General features: G+C 31.4%; 2 protein-coding genes across 6 annotated transcripts in view; one reads left to right on the plus strand and one right to left on the minus strand.

Moving 5' to 3' along the window:
- Nucleotides 1–1,249: 1,249 nt before the first annotated feature.
- Nucleotides 1,250–4,560, minus strand: LOC109005826. 2 transcript variants are annotated; one of them, XR_001998523.2, is made up of 2 exons: nt 4,256–4,560; nt 1,250–1,978 (listed from the first exon to the last, which is right to left on the minus strand). XR_001998523.2 is itself a non-coding variant. In XM_018984877.2 (2 exons), the coding sequence occupies exons 1-2, from the start codon at nt 4,282–4,284 to the stop codon at nt 1,273–1,275; spliced, it is 648 nt and encodes a 215-aa protein (XP_018840422.1). In that variant the 5' UTR covers nt 4,285–4,549; the 3' UTR covers nt 1,250–1,272. The 2 variants fall into 2 exon arrangements, 1 of the variants encoding a protein (XP_018840422.1); XM_018984877.2 differs by having other exon boundaries at nt 1,250–1,891; nt 4,256–4,549.
- Nucleotides 4,561–19,327: 14,767 nt separating this feature from the next.
- The window catches only part of LOC109005823 (BAG-associated GRAM protein 1-like), a 34,236-nt gene continuing 31,752 nt past the window's right edge, over nt 19,328–21,811 (plus strand). For 2 of the 4 annotated variants that reach the window (XM_035683434.1, XM_035683435.1), the window contains exons 1-3: nt 19,328–19,934; nt 20,819–20,869; nt 21,014–21,111. In XM_035683434.1, coding sequence (XP_035539327.1) covers nt 19,749–19,934; nt 20,819–20,869; nt 21,014–21,111 — 335 coding nt within the window. In that variant the 5' untranslated portion in view covers nt 19,328–19,748. Of the gene's footprint in view, nt 19,935–20,799; nt 20,870–21,013; nt 21,112–21,811 lie in introns of all 4 variants that reach the window. The other 2 variants (XM_018984870.2, XM_018984872.2) reach the window with 2 other exon arrangements.

Genomic DNA, 21,811 nt, shown 5'->3' on the forward strand with positions numbered 1-21,811 from the left:
CAGGTTAGCTTAGCTAGGGTTGTTAAACTATCACTATGTTTCAATTTCTGTTCATGCTTTTTAGGACATAGGCATGGCATGTAGATCATTAATTTTTATTTTTGCCCACAATTGCATTTGCTAATTTATAAACTTATTTCGTTTTTTCCATTAATTTCCCCAATATTCATCAGAATCTTTTACCTAAAAAACTAATATTAATGGAGTAAATTAATATTAATTTTTTTTTCCTGAGAAATTAAATTTTGGACCCATGAACTGTCTTTGTTTTTCTTATTTACACTGATCTAAACTACTAAAACTCAACTTATATCTCAAGCAATCAAGTTTTGACAACTTGAATCCAAATTAAAATCTAATAATTATTATTTGCATCGATGAGAAAATGACACGTGGCCAATTTCAGCTATAAAAAGCTGATCATAGAATTTGTTAATTATCAAAATTTAGTAGTTTAAGATGCAAACGGGAAAAGCATGATACTTAAGAGGTGCTTAGTGTAATTAATTTTTCTTTATATATATATAATTAATTTGGAATATTTTTTTAGTTGAGAACATATATATATATATATGTTTGAGATTGCAGTGAAAAATATAGCTTATAACTTTATGACTTATAACTTATAACTTAATTAATTATAAGTTCTACTATTAAAAAATTATTTACTGTTTGGTAACTACATGTTTAAAATACTTTCAAACATATTACGTTTGTTTGGAAATAAATTTAAAAAGTACTTTCTGATGTAGAAATTACGACTATTTAAATTTTTAAAAATTGTAATCATATCTTAATTGAAAGCTTGAAAGTTGTAATTATCTAAAAATTGTATAGGTATTTTCGTCTATTGACAATTTTGTTTTTTAAATTCGAATTACATTCTGCATTATCTAGAAAAACACATTTGAGGAAAAAGTATGAAAACCCTCAAATGTACTTTGTAGCATATTTGAGATTAACATGTAACACCCAAACAACTTAATTTTTTTATTAAAGAGTTTTTTAGACTATTTAAGTATTTTTTAAGACTCCTATTACAACCCCAAACAAGCAAATAATAAATAAAAAAGAAGCACTAAATCTTTAAACTTTGCAGAAATCAAATATATAAAAGCATCCAACCGAACAAATTAATTCCGGATTTTTTTCCATAAAATAATTGATTACAAAAATTGCCGATCAAATAATAAAAATCCCCCCCCATCCCCCCAAAAAAAAATTTTACTATAAACTATATACTTATAATTTCAACTACTGATATCATGATGATCATGCATGTTCCTCCCCTGCCATAACCATTCTACAAAGAGGACTGGGCCCAAGCTTCTTCCTTCTCATAATACTTCTCCTCCTTATAGCTTCCATTTGATTCCTCCTCCTAATTTGCATCATTGCTTCTTCTTCAACCACAAATCTTCTCATTAAAACATCATCCGTCAGAGACTTTCCCCGGAAAACTCGTCTCCCTTCCACACTAAGTCTTGGGGTAGCTGGAATATTATTATAATAATTTACTCCATCCTGTGACGTGGGAAACGTCGACGTACTCGACTTTGAGTATCTTGGGTAACTGTTACTTCTTCTGGGTGGAATCTGTTCAGCTCGGAAATTAAGCTCTTTGTAGGAAGAGATTGGTGCACAAAGACAAACTCGAGTAAACGTAGTGGTGGCAATCTTTAGAGAGCTGCATTTGCTTAGCTTGTTGTTTGATCTAGTATTTATGTTGGAGCTTGCATGAGTTGGATGATCGATTTCTGTAGTGGCTCTGGAAATGGCCGTACTTCTCCATAAAATTGTAGCATTTTTCGTTGGGATTTCTCTGGACTTGGAAATGGTACTTCTCCAAACAGTGGCCATCTTCACTGCTCTTTGATACCAGGCCGGCTTCCTATTCATGCGAAAGAAGCACGTACATGATGTCATGCTTTATTTCTTGATGATATGTAGCAGCTTCGTGGATTGAGAGAGATCGAATCTATAAGAACTAGTTATTCCAGGAAAGAAAAAAGGAGCAGGAAGAGCAGACAGTACTGAGGAATCTGAGAGACCCCAAGAACTACACACACACGCATGCATATATATTGATATTTTACAATAGGCAAGAAGGGCAAAGCTGGAGGGTTGGGCGTGATACGTACGCCTTTCAGGAAGACATATTAACGGACGCGTGACCTTCAAGATCGAAGAATCATTTTTATAAGCCATGCATATATGGTGAAAAAAAGTTCAATTATTTGTAGTTCCAAAGTCTAGGTTGTTTTGAAAGAAGAAAGTTGAAAGTTATGATCTTTGACCAGTTTTAGTAAACCCAAAACTGAACTCATTGTAAACCAAAAGTTTAGACTCAGCCGGAGTATTCGCAACGGCCACGCGTTTGGACCAAAAGACAGCCGGGCCAAGACCGACTTATGGTTGGCTCTGCAGTATTATGAAAAGGAAACTACTATTTCCACAGAAAATTTCTTCTATCGAATTTCATTTTATTTTATTTTACTTAATGACTAAGAAAGTATTTTTAAATAAATTTATAAATTTTATATATTTTTAAATTTTTTTTAAAGTGTTTAAAAAAATGATTGAAAAAAAAAAGCAAAAAAAAAAAAATTTACATTTCGGTGAGGATTTTTTGTAAGAATCTTCTGTGGATGTAGCATCACTCTTATGAAAAAGAGAAACGATACTTATAGTCATAGAGTGCAAGTTAGCGTTGCATTTCTTTAAAACAAAATGTAAATATAAAATTCATATGAAAAAATTAATTTTTCAAGTACAGTAGATTCTACTATTTTTCAAAATGAATTCGTGACACTTGCACAACTTAAGATTATATCTAACATTACTCATGTTTGGTAAACTTACAAACTACATACCAAATTATATCAATTTATAAATTTATTCTTATAAGATTATTTGGTGGATCTAACATGTCATCAAGCACTTTGTTACATTTTTTTTCTCTTGATAATATATATTTCTTTTTGGGGGCTGGTTTAGGAATTATTTATAAACAAGTACCACAGCTTTGAATGATCATCTTAAATGATACCGGCCGAGTGGTGCATGCATAATTTAAATGATCTTAATTATTGTATCGACCATTAAATATTCCAAGAAATTAAATGAATGATCGATGCATAAGGAATTAGATATCCATAACTGATGATCATAATTAACGATCGACTCGATCCGTGCCGTAACGAGTCATACACCGTACTACATTGACTTATAAATGCCAATATCCTAGTTTGAAACAAAAATTAAAAATTGAATAAAATATTATCAGAATATAATTTTTGTTTTAAAATTTAAAAAACTTGAATTGTTTTTTATTTTCTATTTAAAAAGTTGAAAAAATTATAATGATTAATTTAAAAATGTATGCGTTTGAATGATATTTAAAAAAGAAATAAGATAAAATATGATGAGATGAGATAAAAAAATATTTCCAGCTTAGGAGGTAATTAGTTTACTACAAAAACACGAATAAACTAATTACATACTTATTTTATTTTTGTTTATTTTTAATTTCTTCCAAATGGTCATAATAGAGTCTATATATAACAGAAATTGGCTTGTTACAACGAAGAAAACCGAGGTAAAAAGTCTAATTTTATAGTTATATATTTTTCAAAACTTTCCCTATCTCTGTAAATTAATTATTTTCCTTCCCATGAATTGACCAAAAGCTTGGCGTTAAAAAAAAAATAAAAAAAAAATCTAACATGCACTATGAACGTTTTTTTAACATAAATCCCTTTGCAGGCTAAAAAAAAACTCCAACATATATTCAACATACATTCTAAATATATATATATATATATTTATATTTATATATATATATATAGCATCGACCCAATGGACAAGCTAGCAGAATGATCAATTAACCTATTAATTAATTACCCATGGCTTTGGATCAGAGGACATGTTCATAATCATAACCATCATGGCTTGGCTAAAAGTTGTAAAACATTGATTGACAGCATGCGGGATCCGAGAATTGTTGTGATCTCAAGATCATGATCTCAAATTTGAGAATTTTGAAGGGAGATCGAGCAAATACTAGTAATTCTTAGTAAGAAAGAAAGGTAGAGATGCAAACAATCTAAAACGATCAAGTACTATTTTTTACCAGAAATTAAAATGATCAAAGTAAATCTCTTGAACGCATTAATGTTGTGTACAGAACATTGATCAGCACTTGACACTATATGTATAGCAGAAAAGTTATAGGAGTAGTGTTTTCTTGGCATACCTTGTGGTTGAGTTCTTGGGATCTTGCATGAACTAAACCAAGTGGAGTATGATGAGTATGTATGTGAGATCAGCTGTTGATCAGAAGAAGAGCAAACAAGTTTCATGATCTGGGCTGATCATCAGAAGAATCATGAAGAGCGGCCTTTTCCTGCAGTTTGTAACTCCAAGATGGGGGGCTGGCAATGTCTTCTTTTCCTCATGTTCTCCATTCTTTATTGCAACCCACCCCCGGCCTCTTCTTTTGCCTTGGCAGACATGATTCTTATAATTGTTCTTGAGGGAGGGAGAGAGAGAGAGAGAGAGAGAGAGGTTGAAATTCCAAAGGCAAAGTAGATTGTTGGTAGCTTTTAGTTCAGTTACTAAATAGCCCCCAATTACTTTTAATTAAAAGACAAAAAAAATTCCATTTTTGATAGGGTGTGGAAAGTATATCAAGATTCAAGACCCCTAGCTAGTAATAGCAGTCATGTCTAGTTCCTGATTGTGAGCAGCAAATGAGATTTTGAGCGGTGCTACTTGCGGCTCAGAGGAGCTCGCTTCAAGTGACCGCTGCATTAAATTCGACTTTTCATTTTTTTTTAAAATTTTTTATTTATATATATTTTTTTATTATTTTAAAACATTTTAAAAAAAATATCAAAAAAATATCAATATACTAATAGTCATTTTCTTAACTATTAAATAAAAAAAATTAAAATATATGAGATGTCAAAATGAATGGATAAGTTAAGTGGACAAAATAGTAATTTTCTTTAGTTATATAGCTCATAACATAGTTAACTCCATTTATATATACATATATATATATATATACTAGCAGTTATATAATGTGCAAAGCACGTTTACCTATTTGTCTAATTAAAAATGATGTATCCAAAACAATAATATAATGTGTAAAAATAATATGTTTTTTTTTTAAAAAATTAATTACTTAATAATTTAATGCACTGGAGCAGGAAAATAAATTTTAACAAGCATCATAATGCTAACAAAACGTTACAGTAATATGAATAATATGAAAATTAAAAGATTTTAGATATTTTAACAATAGTTTTTTTAGCAAAATATATGAATTGTGTAGAATTCAATCACAATACTCAATGATCCATGGAGCACTGAAAAAATACAGAATCTTTTATTTCTATATTGCTCTCATATTTTTTCATCATTAAAGTAAGTCTTTTTTATTTTGAAAACTCCAAAAATATTATAATGGTAGAAAATTATTTTATCTAAATAATTTTAGTTAATTAAGAATATTATGAGATTTAAACTATATTAAAAATTTTAATTATTTATATGATTTTGCTCTCTTAAAAATATTTAACAAAACTCTATAATTAATTTTATTGTTTAATACTGTTCATTTATGTTTATATTTATAATCACTTTTAAGTTAAAGGATATTATATATATATATATATATATATATATATTGAATAATATGGCACTATATTTTTGTAGTCCTCAAAAGAAGAGCAATGAGGTAAGGTGCGGGCACGAAAAAGGTCCAGCATGGTGCTAAATCACATGCTAATGGATGGCATCATAAATACTCAGTCTCTGGGTGCATGCTGCTATATCCAGAATCCCCAAAAACTGCAGCTTAGAGGGAAAAAAGTGTGCATGTGTGTTGGGATGGTGTACAAGTAATTAATGGTTTTTTTTTATGTCAAAAGAACAGTCATCGGGATTTTTTTTTTTTTAAATTATCATGATCATTCAATTTCTGGTGAATTTTGAAAAGTGCTAATTGTTTAATTTGTAAGTAATAATTTATTTTTTTTTTTAGAAAAAAAAAAAAAGAAGAAGAACAGGAAGATGAGGAGGATATATAGAAGAATCCAAAGACAATAATGGAGAAATTACAATTTTGACATTTTCGTTGATTCTTCGTCAAAAGTCTCTTACTCTGATCAATTCAAACATGGATTGATCTTTCCATGTTTTTAACATTTTTGTTGCATCTTATGCTTTAATTGCATACAAAGCTTTAGAAAAAAAAAAGGGGAAAGGAATGTAAGCAATATTAATTGCTCAAAAACACTAATAAATTAAAAAGGGTTTTCTAGTCAAAAAGCTATAGGGTTTCCGATCATGATCTTTTGCTTTTTGTACATTGTAGACCGTTGAAATGATGCTTCCCCTTATTTTTATATTGGAATTCAAAGCTTCATATCGAAGGTGGGAAATTAGGGGACACCGATGCATGCAGTGAGACTGCTGACTGGTAATTACTTTTTGGACTTTCCTGAATTTAATGCGAAAGAGAATAGAGTCTCAATAAAATTTGGTTCCAACCAAAATTGAGACTATGGGAAGTGATGGGCAGTTCAAATCCCTGAGAAAAATTTACAGCCTACTCTCATATTTGCCGGAGAAAATGGGATGGAAGGAAGGACTGGTATTCAGACTTTTGAAAATGGTGATTGGAGTTTGCCATGGTGTGCTAGCTACACCGCCCGCACAAGAGGTGTCCCTGTCCCATCCCGCCCCCCCTGCCCTGCATGGGGAGGGGGGGGGACCTCGACATTGCCCCCATGGGAGGGTGCCCCCGTCTAGAAGTTGGGGGCTGATTTGGCCCCATGGTCGTTCGCCCCACCCTGCCCACCTATAGTGAAAAACACCAAAGAAATTCAAAATAACACAAACCCACATAATCATAGACCCATCCACAACAAATTGGAAAAAAAAAAAAAATCCATAACAACTACATATCTAAGCAAAAAACCACAACCACAAATGGGCGTGGGTCTCTTCGCAAACCCACAGCCATTCCAACCGTAACTATTTTCTTCATTTCCATCATTTAAGCTGTCTCTTGCTTAATTCAATAGGGCCTTAGTAAAGTTTTCATTCGGTTCCACAACCATGCTTCAAGAAGGAGGAGAAAAAGTGGGGGGAGAATGGGCTTGCGCGTCCTCCACAGGGGGGTGACAAGGACATGGGAAGGAAGAGAGATTGAGAGTCTGAGAGAGGAAGGAGAGAGAGAGGAGAAATAAAGAGACAGGGGTAGGGTTAGGTTTTAGGTTAAACTTAATCCTGAAATGTAACGATCCAACCTAATAATTTTATGGTCTGAATAATTATAATTTTTATTGTATCTAAATTATATTTAATAGTTCATATTAGATAAACTCATGAGCTTAAATTATTGAGACTGATAAGGAGTTTTAATTAGATTTAATAACTAGGCTAAATCTTATTTAATATTTATTGAACGATTTAGACTCCTATTAGATTTTAAAGATCAACCTTATTTCAATTTACCTATGCAATCTCAGTCACTGCCAATCCTATATTGAATGAATTACTAAATTATATTTTAAATTCAAACTCTCTTCTTGAATGTTCGTGGAACCCCCTCTCAAATCTCTCTATAAATATTATCCATTCCGTGTGTTATTTAGAAAAAAAAAACCATAAATCTCCGTAAGTGAAACGGCCGAACCTAAGATACCTCGTCTAGCATCGTGCGTGTCCCATGTTCACCACGCCAATAGCTGACTGCATCATTCCTCTCCCAGCATCCCCTCATGTTTTCTCTCTCGTCTCTCACATATGTTTTCAATTTCTCGATTAATCTATTTCTCTCTCTAGTCGGTGCCGAGCCAATGAAAGGAAATCAGTCGCGCCCCAAAAATATCAAATTAGCCTACAAGGTAAGTTGCTAGATCATAAATTAGGATTAACATACGTTAGCTAGTTATATATATTATTATTAAAGATAGTTCTTTTGAAGCCAGTGTTTATATACTGCACATGTCATGATATTTGCAAGCACGTCATTCACCATAATTCATGATCATATTTCATTCAGCATATTATAGTTATGTATGTATTATGCATCTCATGCATTTTACGTTGCATAAGATAAGTAAGATTTTATAAGATCAAGTGAAAGATAAATATTAGATAAATCATATGGCCATTTAGATGCATAGTATCAATGCAATTTCAGGGTAGATGTGCAAGCCACGGACTCAAGTGTTGTCTATCATAGTATGCTAGAATACCATCAGTGGCTCTCCTTGCGATAGTGAAACATGGGGCCGGTGTACAACTTTGTACATATGGTTAAGTATATTGGCCAGTCATATCAGTTAGATAAATCAAATTAGTCAGTTAATTCAAGACAAGTCGCATGGCATAAGTATCAGCATGATTACTTATGATTTTAAGTTCTCAACATGAAGATTTTTTATGTTAAGTATATTTATGTTATGATGAGTTTTTTATTGAGTCATAGACTCATTTTAATTGTTTTTATATTTTTAAACCATCCCATGTCCGAATATTTATGAAGGTAGAACTGCAAGACGGGACTTAGTTCAGGGAGGCATGACAGTGGCCTAGATCATGTATAAAGATTTTAAGTTTTGATTTTTATAGTATAGACTTGAGAAATTTTAATAAATTTTCCACGTACTCTCTCTTATGATCTCAGTATTTTTAACAATAAATAATTCTATTTATAGAATTTTTGTACCTGGCATTCCTTTAGAGAATAAAAGAAATTATTTTTTAAGTCAAATTCAGAAGTAGCACTCCGACTCCCGAGGAATTCTAAAATTGACTTTATTCTTAATTGTGAGGAGCTAAGTATTACATGAAATGACGTCGTTTACATTGTTTTATTGAAAAAAATTATTTTTTAATATATATGTATGTGTTATATATATAAGGGCTTGTGCCCAACCTAAGCCCCGCCCCCGACTCCCAATTGTGTGCATGCATCCTCCAGCATGCCCCTTGTCCCGACCAGGCAAAGGCTATACAGGGAAGGGTGGGGTGGGGTGGGGTGGGGTGGTGGGTAGAGGTGCTTCATCACCCAAACCTAGTTTGCTGCTACTTTTATTCTTAAAAGGAACATTGGGGAAGACTCATGTATATTGTAAAAAATGATGTCTATGTTTTTCCATGAATTACAAGAAGCATAATTTTCTCTATCAACATTCAAAAGATTAATAAGCAACATCGTTTATGTTGTGTTAGGGGGAAGAAGGGAACCTAGCTAGCTAGGTGATCAATTTTTTTTTTTTTTTTTAAATGACAACTCTGGCTCTCTTAAACTTTAGTGATAAACTCTTACTTATGACAGAGCAAAACCATGATATATGCGACGGATGTGAATGTGACCCTTTGTAAAGTACAATTTAGAGCTAATTTCTTAGATGAATTGTAAAAACTATACTTACATTTAATTTAATTTAATTTAAATTCGAGAGGAAACTATTGATTTTGGAATTGCATGCATGTCTAATATGTTCTCAAAATATAGGAAAATACTATTTTCACATAAGATTTCTACCGAAATCTTTTATCGAATTTGATTTTATTTACTTAATGATTAAGAAGTATTTTTAAATAAATTTATAATTTTTTTATTTTTAAAAATGCTTAAAGTGTTTAAAAAATGATTAAAAAAAGTAACAAAAAATGACTTTCGGTGAAGATTCTCTGTAAAAATCTCATGTGGCTGTAGCAAAGTCCCCAAATATAACATATTAAATTATTATTTTAATTACATGGACAAATCAAATCGAGGGTCACTTAAAGTTACGAGTATTCCTACAATGTAACGAAACTCATGCCTCCTTTTTCTGCAATTGAGTTTTTCATATAAAAAAGAAGCATTTTCCTCTACTAGTACCATCATTATTACAGGAAATACAAGAGCTGCTTGAATGAATAGGAATGGATAATATTCAAAGTTTGGTTGAACAAATCCCATGACCACGAGCTTGCAAACTTGACATAAAATGAGGAGCTCCAAAAACAAGTACTGATTCTAAATCCTAAATACAATAAGCTGATTAACTTACTGACGACCTATTAAAACAGTAATCCTACGTCTCAAACACATGAAGGGCACCGTCATTATAATCGGACCTATATATAAAACCTTGCTCAAAGTGTTTTGGCTTCTTTATAAACATTTGCCAAAATGCTTTGAGTTTTGTTTTTCAATCAATGTTGGTTACTAGTTATAACTTGTAACGACCTGACTCAATAATTCTAAAGTTGAAATATTAATAATTTTTATTAGATCTAAATTATATTTAATAGGCCATATTGGATACGCTCATGAGGGATAAATTATTAAGATTGATGAAGAGTTTTAATTAGACTCAATAACTAGGTTAAATCTCATTTACTATTTATTAAACAAGTTAGACTCCTTTTATAATTTAAAAATTGGCCATTAAAAGTTTATTTCGATTTAAAATCATTATTTATTGAAGTCCCTTGCATAGTCTCAGTCACTGGCAATCTTATATTGAATGAACTATTAGATTATGTTTTTAAATTCAAAATTTCTTCTTGAATGATCGTGACCGTGTCCAACTCAAACTCGAACTCGTCAGCATCCTATTCCAAAATGATACAACTTTACAAGTCATATTCACGTTAAAACTCTTTAACCGAGTCCAACTTAAATTGGTCGTCACTCTCTCCCAAATCTCTCTATAAATATCTCTCTTCCGCGTGTTATTTGGAGAGAGAGAGAAAAAAACAAACAAACAAATAAACAAACAAACCATAAACCTCCTAGTCCAACACCGTGATCAATTTTGTGTCGGAAATATTAGAAAGCAACACTACAATGTAAGTAGTTTGATTATAAATTAGGATTAACATATGTTAGCTAGTTATATATATATATATATATATTATTAAAATCAGTTCTTTCGAAACTAGTGTTTATGTACCACGCATGTCATGATATTTGCAAGCCCATCATGTTTCATTCTCCATGTTATTGTTACGTATATATTATGCATCTCATGAATCTTACGTTGCATAAAACACGTAAGCTTTCATAAAATCAAGTGTAAGATAAGCTCATAACAGTTAATCAGATGGTTATTCAGATGAATGGTCCCAATGCAGTTTTAGGGTGTGTGCAACTATGCAAGTCACGGACTCAAGCATGGTCCACCGTAGTATGCTAGAGTACTGCACAATTGACTTCCTTTGTTGCAGTAGGGGAAGTTAGTGCACAACCTTACACACAATGTTAAGTATGTTCGCCAGCCAGATAAGTTAGACCAGTCAGTTAATTAAGATAAATCAATCATATGCATAACATAAGTATTAGCATGATTATACATGATTTAAGCTCAGCATTAAATGTTTTATGAAAAGACCTTATGTTAAGTATATTTATGTTATGATGGGTTTTTTATTAAGTAGTCGATTCATTTTAGTTTATTTTTTTCTGTCTTTTAAACCACCCTAGGTCAAGATAATTATGACGATAGAGCTGTAGGACAGGACTTAGTCCAGGGGGTGTTACAGTGACAGTGACCTAGATCATGTACAAAGATTTTAAGTAATGGTATTTATGGCACAAATTTTGAGAAATTTTAATAAATGCTTTTGCACCCTCTCTTTTCTGATCTCACTATTTTAATAAATATCTATTTTATTTATAGAATCTTTGTACCGGACGCTTCTTTTAGAATAAAAGAAAATATTTATAAGTTAAGATTCAGTAGTAGTACTCCGATTCCCGAAAATTTTTAAAAGTGACTTTATTATTAACCGTGGGGAGCAAGATGCTACAGTTGGTATTAGAGCCAGGTCAAATATTTTGTAGACTTTTCTAAAAAAGAAAAAAATTCTTACAAGGAAAAAAAAAAAGAAATTTGAAAGTTGAAAGTGAAAAAAAAAATCTTGGCCAAGGTCTCCTTAAGGCATGTCCTGCTTTACAGTAAGTATTTTTAACTTTTACTACTTTACTGTTTTAATGAAAATGATCAATGAAATTTTTTTATATACATGCATGTCAAAGTGCACGTAAAAGGCTTTTAGCGAGGAAGTTTTTAAATATTAAGTTAGGAACCTTTGGTTTTAAGATTGATGAAGCCTCTTGTTCATGAGAAAATGGTCTTATATTTTGTGGAGTTTAAACTAAGGAAATTAGGAATGAATTTATTAGATTTTGAAGTTATGACATAGATTTACGTATGGTGTATAGTATTCATGATAATTGGTGGAAAATATCTTATGTTCTATAGGTAACACGATTCTATTACCAAGAATGAGGCGTAAGATTTAGGATCCGAAATTTGGAGAGTTTTAGGTTACGATTTATTGAGGTTATTATTTTAGATAGAGAATTTTATTATTATTTCATGTAGAGATCGTTAGTTACTATTGTATGTGGAGTTAAGATAATTGTTGAGTGAATTTTTTATCAGGCTTTTAATCGATACCATTGTTAAGGCAAATACTTGTTTAAGTTTGAGTTGAATTTGTAATGTATGATGGTTGACATGTATCATGCCAATGTGTATGCTTAAAGGTATAGTAAAGTATCGAACCAAATTGTTGGAATATTAAGTTTGACTAAACGAGGAGTAAAAGAGACATAGAAAGAATATAGGTTGTTGGAGATCTAGTGAATTCCAAGGACAGAATATTTATAAGGAGGAGGATTTGTAATGACCTGACCTAATAATTCTAAGGTTGAGATATTAATAATTTTTATTGGGTCTAAATTATATTTAATGAGTCATATTGGATAAGCTCATGAGCGATAAATTATTGAGGTTGATTAAGAGTTTTAATTAGGCTTAATAACTAGGTTAAATCTCATTTATGATTTATTAAATGAATTAGACTCGTTTTACAATTTAAAGATCAGCTATTAGAAACTTATTTCAATTTAAAATCATTACTGATCGAAGTCCCTTACGTAGTCTCAGTCATTGCCAATCCTACATTGAATGAACAACTAAATCATGTTTCTAAATTCAAACTCTCTTCTTGAATGATCGTGACCAAGTCCAACTCGAACTCGAACTTGTCGGTATCCTATTCCAACAGGGATACAACTCTACAAATTATCTCCATGTTAAAATTCTTTAATCGAGTCCAACTCAAACCAGTCATCACCCTCTCCCAAATCTCTCTATAAATATCTTTCCTCCGCGTGTTATTTGGAAAAAGAAATCATAAACCTCTCACTCTAGCCTCGCGACCAATTTTGTGTTGAAAATTTTAGGAAGTAACACTAGAAGGTAAGTACCTTGATCATAAATTAAAATTAGCATACATTAGCTAGTTATATATATATATATATTATTATTAAAATCAGTTCTTTCGAAGCTAGTGTTTACGTACCACGCATGTCATGATATTTGCAAGCACATCATTCATCATGTTTCATTCTGCATATTATAGTTATGTATATATTATGCATCTTATGAATCTTATGTTGCAAAAAACACGTAAATTTTCATAAAATCAAGTGTAAGATAAGGTCAGAACAGTTAATCAGATGGTTATTCAGATGCATGGTACCAATGTAGTTTCTGGGAGGGCGTGCAAACCATATACTCAAGCGTGGTCTACTGTAATACGCCAGAGTGCTGCACAGTCGGCTTCCCTTGTTGTAGTATGGGAAGTTAGTGCACAATCTTGCACACATGGTTAAGTTTGTTAGCTAGCCAGATAAGTCAGATCAATCAGTTAATTCATATGAAAAAACCTTTTGTTAAATATATTTATATTATGATGGGTTTCTTACTGAATTATCGAATCATTTTAGTTTGATTTTTTATGTTTTTTAAACTACCCCAGGTCATGATAATTATGACGATAGAGCTACAAGAAGAGACTTAGTCCAGGGGTTGTTACAGTGACAGTGGCCTAGATCATGTACAGAGATTTTAAGTTATGATATTTATGATACACATTTTGAAAATTTTTAATAAATGATTATGTGCACTCTCTTTTGTGATCTCAATATTTGAATAAAGGATTATTTTATTTATAGAATTTTTGTACCAAGCGTTTCCTTTAAAATAAAACAAAATCTTTTTAAATCAAGGTTCAGTAGTAGAATTCTGGCTCTCGAAAATTTTTAAAAATGATTTTATTATTAACTATAGGGAGCGGAGTGTTACATAACTATACATATAAATATATATATATATATACACACACACACATATGTGTCTCTTGGATATTTTATGCGACTTTGGTCAGGTTCTATCTTGAATAGGTTACTTGTATACTGCTTAAGAATATATACTGACTGATTCTTTGGAACATAAGACATTCTTTAAGAAACTCGTTGACTTTCGAAACCCACAGCCTGATATGTATTTTTTTGGGTGGATGGTTTTAGGCTTATGTTTCTTGAAGAAATCAAGGCGGACTCATAGGTGGATCTGGCAATTGGTCTAAAGACCTAGTATCGATTTTGACTTAATTGTCTTAGACTTAATAAGTTTTTTTTTTTATTAAAGCAATTTTTTTTTTTACAAAAAAGGATTTCACATCAATTTATTTTTGATTATTTTTATTTTAGTTTAACTTTGCTAATCAAATTAAACTAAATCAGATTATTTGATATTACATCAAGTGATAGTAAAAGAATAACACTAAAATGAATGATAAACAATAATTGTTTTTAGTTGCAACACTTGGGGTTATTTTCATCATGTCAGATTAAAATTGCTTTCTAAAATTCCTATTTTCATTTTTTGCCTGAATCATGACATACTACTACAGTTCTAGTTCTTTCTTTTTGTTTTTGTCACTCTTTTTTTGTTTTTTATGCAATGGGGGTGGGGGGTTTTGAACTCAGATTTTTCGATTTTTCCAAAAAACCTGACCGTATGCAATCAGATCATCAAGCTCTTGACCTAACATCACTCCCTTGAGAGTTCAAGAAAGAGGTTATAATTCCAAAATATCAAAGGTTATATTCCTTTTCATTGACAAGCTCCTTCTAGAATATGTCATTCATGTTATGCTGAAGTATTTCTTAGTTTGTTTTGTCAAGTTGTTTCTTAATTTCCCATTCATTTTTGGTATGTCTCAAAAGTTATATGTTGTGTGCTAGGTCCAATAACGAAAAATACTTTAGCCATAAAAAATTATATAAAAGTAAACTCATATATGACTTCATATGATCTATTAAATCTACTTTATTTAAATGTAAGACTTTAGAAAATAATTTTAGAAAACGAGATGGAAATTATTAAACTTTTTAATTTTTTTTTCCTTCCCTTCCCATGATATAAAAGATTTCATAGTTAAAATTTGAAATCTGCTTTATAAATCTAAAAGAGAATTATGCAGCAGAATTCATTTAATTAAAAATATAAAGTCCTTTTATAAAACTGGTTTCATACATTACATAAAATGCCTAGACTTCTGTCAGACTCTAATCTTCCTTGGGCCATATCTGTCTTGACGTTTCTTACTCATTTTGTTCTTGAGAGGGGGATAGACATACATAAAAATAAAATGGGTCGAATACTCAGTAAACATTATTTCATATTATAAAAATATATTAAAATAGGTTTTCATTCATGCATTTCTCATTCATATGCATACTTTACATAAAATATTTTATTTTCTTTAAAAACAGTACAAGGTGAAATTTTTCTTCTAAAAAGATTTTCATTCCTCAAAACATTTCCCATATTGTACATTCCATTATAAAACTAAAACATTTCATATATCCAATTATTCTTATCACTTTTCCTCTAGCCGATACACATTGTTACGCCCTGTGTGTTAGGGTTAGCGATCTTTTAGACTTGATTCCGCCCATGGCCACAGGTTGGGCATCCCTTAGTCAGAGGCAGCACTAAATGCACTACCAGTACTACTATGAACATTTCATTTATCAGTCCATTTCATAAAGCATCATTTCATAACATAAAACATAAAACATCATTATTTCATTTCATGAAACCATACATACAATACATACTACATATAACATATATTTACATGCATACAACTATTCTCTGGATGCATAAAAAGGGACTGCCAAAGAAGGTCAATACATACATATACTTGAACATTAATACATTAACATAGATTCATAAAATGCCATTTCATTCTAAGAAAACATTTCATTTTGTTTCATTTGTAGAAAACCATTTCCTTTAGGGGTGTAAGAAAAAATAGGAAAACCGACCGGATCATACAGGTGGGTTCAGTCCGGTTTGTAACCGATTCAGTGCGGTATCGATTCTTAAAAATGAAAATCAGTCCTAAACTGGTGCGGTACCGGTTTTCATATTTTGAAAACCAGTTTAAACCAAACTAGACCGGTACATAAATATTTTAATTTTTTATATTATATATAATTTTTATATTATTGTTATTATATATATTATATGCTACATTTCTAATTAATATAACATGAAATTCTAATCTTATCATTCAAGTCTATTAATCTTATAACATAAAATTAATATACTAGTATAATTATGTACTAATTATACTATTTTAATCTTAGTATTCCAGTTTATTAATCTCACTAATAAGTTAGACACTACTTATATTATACTAGTATAATTGAACATCAATGAATTAGTAATTGTTAATAAATACTAAATTCTCACAATTAAACTTAATATTAAAAAAACTATAATATTAAATATATATATATAGTATTACATGTGTAAATGGTAAATCAGAAGATCGGACCAGACCGGACTAAAATTGAAAAAATTGAAAATTCTATTTTCGGTGATGATTCGGTCTGTATCGGTCGGACCGGACCGGACTAAAATTGAAAAAATTGAAAACTCCAAAACCAGACTGAACCGGACCGGTTACACTCCTAATTTCTTTAATTCATAAAAGAATATTTTTCTCATTAAAGCATTTTGTTTCTTTTTTCATACATAAAACGTTCATTTTCATTTTCATATCTTTAGAAAAATCTAAAAGAGTATGAACATAATATTTACCTGAATTTCATGCTATTTACATTTTATGCAGTCCATTCATGTGCGTGTCAGATAACAATCTATATGCATACATAACTTTCAGTCAATTCTTTTCTATTTGCACTAGAATATTAAACATAGAATTGACATATTAAAAATACTCTAACTCTTAGTTCATTCTCTTCAGCAGGGCTTAACCTTCAATTGATTCCTTACTTAACTTCCATTCACTTAAACTAGTCATGTCCAAATAACTTCATCAACTACTTCTTGCATACACCTTCATGACATTCTTGATCGTACAATTTATACTTTTAGGCATTCTTGACACCCTTTCATTGAACTTATACAAGTTATCATTAATTCCTTGAAGCATAACTTTGCCATAAATTTTAGGCCTAAACTACGAATCTAGAAACCTAACTTTATTTTCTAACTAATAAAGTGAGTGCTTATGCCTCACTTAAATCCTCCAACCATCACTCACAAGTCTACAACTCAATCCCACCTCATCATGAATTTCAACTAGAGTTACAATATCATTTCTCAAATAATACCCTTCCTCCATACATATACAATCCAATCCAACATCAACTTAAATTTCCAGAATCCCATTCACTTCCTCACCTACAAACATATTACACAATCCAAACCAAACATACATATACAATCCACCAAACATATACGTGTCATACCCCTTTATTACCTAAGATCAACATATAATTCATTTAAGCACTAATTCGTTTTAACAAGCTCCATCCATATTCAATACATTTAATAAACAGAAATCTATCCATTTAGAAACCAAAATCATCATCATGCTTTTCAACTTCACTACAATTTCATCATCTCATCCCAACACTTCAAGACTATCCATCCAAACTTCATATATTCACCTCAAGCATCTCAATATAATTTAATTATAAACATAGTCCAACACAAACATAATCATGCATTTAAAAATCACTTTCGTGCTCGCACATCGAATATAAGTGAAGCTAAATATTAAACTTAACATCTGTCCATTACATACAATAAACTCCAATTGCAAATCCTAATTAACACATCCAATATATATAAAACCTGTCCAGTATTTAGAAACCAACTATCACCTTGCTCCACCACCATTGTTCATGCTTAATACACCCAATATATACAAATTTGTCAAATTATTGGACCTCATGGTCCTCATATAAATTCAAATCTATAAACCATTGCATTCATGCCAACTCTTCAACCAAATTAATATACACATCACTTAAATCCATTATCTATTTAAACCCAGTAAACAACAAACAACACAATCACATGGCTTCCCAATATTCCAACTTTCACAAACACTATTTTCAATCAATAAGCCTATTAACAATGAATACAACACACATATTCAATCAATCATCCATTTAAACTCAATATATAACATATCCAAATAATTACACATACTGCATAACAAGTTTCCAATCACCACATCAATTCTTCATAATCTTTTGAAACCTACACTTTCAATACATAAAATCTGTCCAATATTTTTACATCTACACAACACAAAATCACAAAGCTTTATAAGTTACACTTCATGGCTCCACGAAACCACCACCATATATCACTTCAATAATTATTACTAACTCATATCATCCGACTCTAATTTCCCATAATCACAACTTAAATTTATAAAGCATACTAACATATTTGCTGCCCATAAATCAACACAATTACGACATACAAAGATTAATAAGCTTCACAACTTTTTTAAATTTAAAAAAAAAATAATTTTTTCAAATCTCAAAATAAAAATTATATTATAATAACATTGTAACTTTATAATTTTATAATTTAATTTTTTTCTCTCATTCTCAAAATTCCATTAAACATCTTAACTCAAACTATTTTATTATCGTTTATAAATTATTTTATTGCTATTCATATATTGCTTATCTTATATCATCTCATCTTAAAGTCTAAACAAGACCTTATTATATGAAAGTATTAGGTATAGAGTTATTTAACTTGATTAATTTGACCGATCTCATTGAATTGAATCTATATTTGACCATAAGACTATTATTATTAGGTATCAAACACATTATTTATTTATTTTATTTTTTTTACATTTTTTTATTCAAAGAGTCTGCCAAGTTGGTCTATGCTTAATATTATTTTTGTGAGAGAATTGCATGGAATTTTTCTCTTACAACTCTGGTACCCCTATCTTAGGGTAGAATTTTCTATCTCGCATGAGGAGGCGGAAGTACCAATGACAAAGGGCAATTTAGTCACAGTGAAACTTTCAACGATCTTATTTTCGTCGTCTCCCCTGGACTGGCTCATTAAATTCAAGGATGAACAAAGGGGGAGGGGTCGTTGAATGCGAAAGGATCCTCTTCGGCTATTCCCACGCGTTAAATTCAACTATTCGTATGAAGTTTCATATTCCCAAGAATACCCCTTACGATCCTCCTAAATTCCCGCACTCGCAATCAGGGTTTTGCCGTTATTTCCTTGCCGACTGAATGGCTTTTCGGTAATGGATTCGACAACTATCGTTTTTCAACCTCCATGTCTCTCCAACGGTCCAACATTGACTCTGTCTCTCTCTCCCTCTCTGAAGGACTCTGAGTTGCCCGTCAAATTTAACTTTGTCTATGCACTTCTCAATCCCTCGAGACCCTTCCAATTTTCTACATCAAACCTTTTAACCCTTCAGTTTATGATTAGTTTCTTTCTCTCTGTGTGTGTTTTTCTTTCGTTCTGGGATTTTTTACCGTTATCTGGCTGGACGTGATGTTGATCGAAAGGATGCTGGATATTTTCGTCCCCTCTTGGTGGGAGATCAAGGTCACTGTTGCGGCTTCGGTGTTTGTGATCGTCGCCTACTGGTTCTTCACGTACCGGAGCGGTGATGTCGATGGTGATCGAGCACTCGTCGACGGCAATTCGCCCAATTCTGGGGACACTGATGGAGACAAGGTCAATTCCTTTCAATTCTTACGTTCATTTTTGTTCAGCATGTGAATATCAATGATCTTAATGGTTAATCGTGCTAAGTCCTTTGTTCTTATGAGAATTTTTAATAATGAATGATGTGGGCAATGATTAGTGTGAATTATTGTGAGTGTTTGAGAGGTATTGGTTTTCAGGGTGAAAATGTGGTCGATTCATTTGAGATTAACAATATGGTGTGGTTCTTTTATTGGGTCCTGAGAAGATATTGGAAATGAGAGGATTGTAAATTCTTAGTTTGACTTTTGTCACTTCTACATTTATTCGTGTTTCGTCCGAAGTTATCTGTTTGCAAGTTCTTTTCTTTTCTTTTCCTTATTCTTCCTCTCATTCCTTCGGCTTTTTGTCATTTCCAAAGGCTTCATGGCAATCCTAGTTTTTTATTTGTAACTTGTCTTCTAGGAAGGTGAGATTCTTGTTTTACTGAGAGTGTCATATAGATATTTATTTGGATTGTCCCGATCAAAAAATACAAAAGATTCTTATTTAGATAGTTGCATTGAATAACAAGTGCCTGCTTCCTATTCCTTTCCTGAGGTCGTTTGATAAACTTTGTTTTTAGGGGGTGTAATTGTGGTTTAGAACCTGGTTTTTCTTTCCTTTTATGTGTACACGTTTTATATTTCTGATAGTTTTCATCATCATCATCATCGTCATCGTTGTTGTTGTTTAAATTTTTATTTGTTTCTCTTCTGTTTTTTAAAGTCATGCCAGAGCTATTTAAATTTATGTTATCTTTGGATACCGATATTGGATCTATATTCTTATCCTGCTGGTTACAGTCTGCACGTACCTGTTTCATGGAGTAATTTTTAACTTGTTTGACATGCAGTTCTGCCCTTATTTTGTAGATGGGCCAATTGAAAGGAGATCCTCAAACCAATTTAGCATACTTAATCAAGGTAAATAAAATCTTGTGATCGTGATTTGGCTCTGGTGCTAGTTTCCAACCAGCGTTCAGCGTTTATATTGGATTTGATATTGGCTTGATGTAATGGATCTTCTCTTGCTTGCTGACATGAGATGGTGTGTGCTGTATTTTTCAGTTGGAATTGTTGGCAGCTAAAAATCTCATCAGTGCAAATTTAAATGGCACATCAGATCCATATGCAATCATTACTTGTGGTACAGAGAAGCGATTCAGGTTACTTAGATCCTTTTCCCATACTTTCCATTTGCATTAATGTTGATGGTTGAGAAATTTTTTTAATGAAATGTGTTAAACTCTTCATCTTTGATTGGACATGATGATTAGTACAACACTGAACTCTGACATATATTATTATTTAACAGCATTGTAGTGGTTATGTGCTTTAGTAATTGACAGAATCAAAGATACTAATGTAACTCTCTCTAACTTATTGTTAAGGCATTTTAAGGCAATAATGTACTTACTTTTTTTATAGGTAAATAATGTCCTTACTTGCTTGATATGTGTAAAAAACGTAAATAATGTACTTGCTTGATATGTGATTATGGTTCAGAGAAAGCTTAGTGTAACTATATGGATTATGGTTTACTACTGAGGTAGGATTAGGGTTCTTAAGATTTGTGGTTACTCTTTTAAAGTTTCAAACTATGGATTATTAGGGTTTGTGGATAGTTTCACTTTTGAAGGTATGGAGTTATTAGAGTTGGCAAATTTTTGGGGCAGTACGCAGTTGGCTTCTTGGTATCATGTACTTCAAGTGAGCTAGATTACATATCCTTTTTCTTTCCTTCTACATTTTCAGGTCTATGTAACCATATGTTGGAATTTTATGCAGAGTTGAGAAAGGGGAAGCTGCATTTTGAGTTTTTATTTGTCTTGATAAGCAATAGGGGACGTTTGGACGCAAAGATGG

The sequence above is a fragment of the Juglans regia genome, chromosome 12 (genome assembly GCF_001411555.2).
Source record: "Juglans regia cultivar Chandler chromosome 12, Walnut 2.0, whole genome shotgun sequence".
Classification (NCBI taxonomy): Eukaryota; Viridiplantae; Streptophyta; class Magnoliopsida; order Fagales; family Juglandaceae; genus Juglans; species Juglans regia.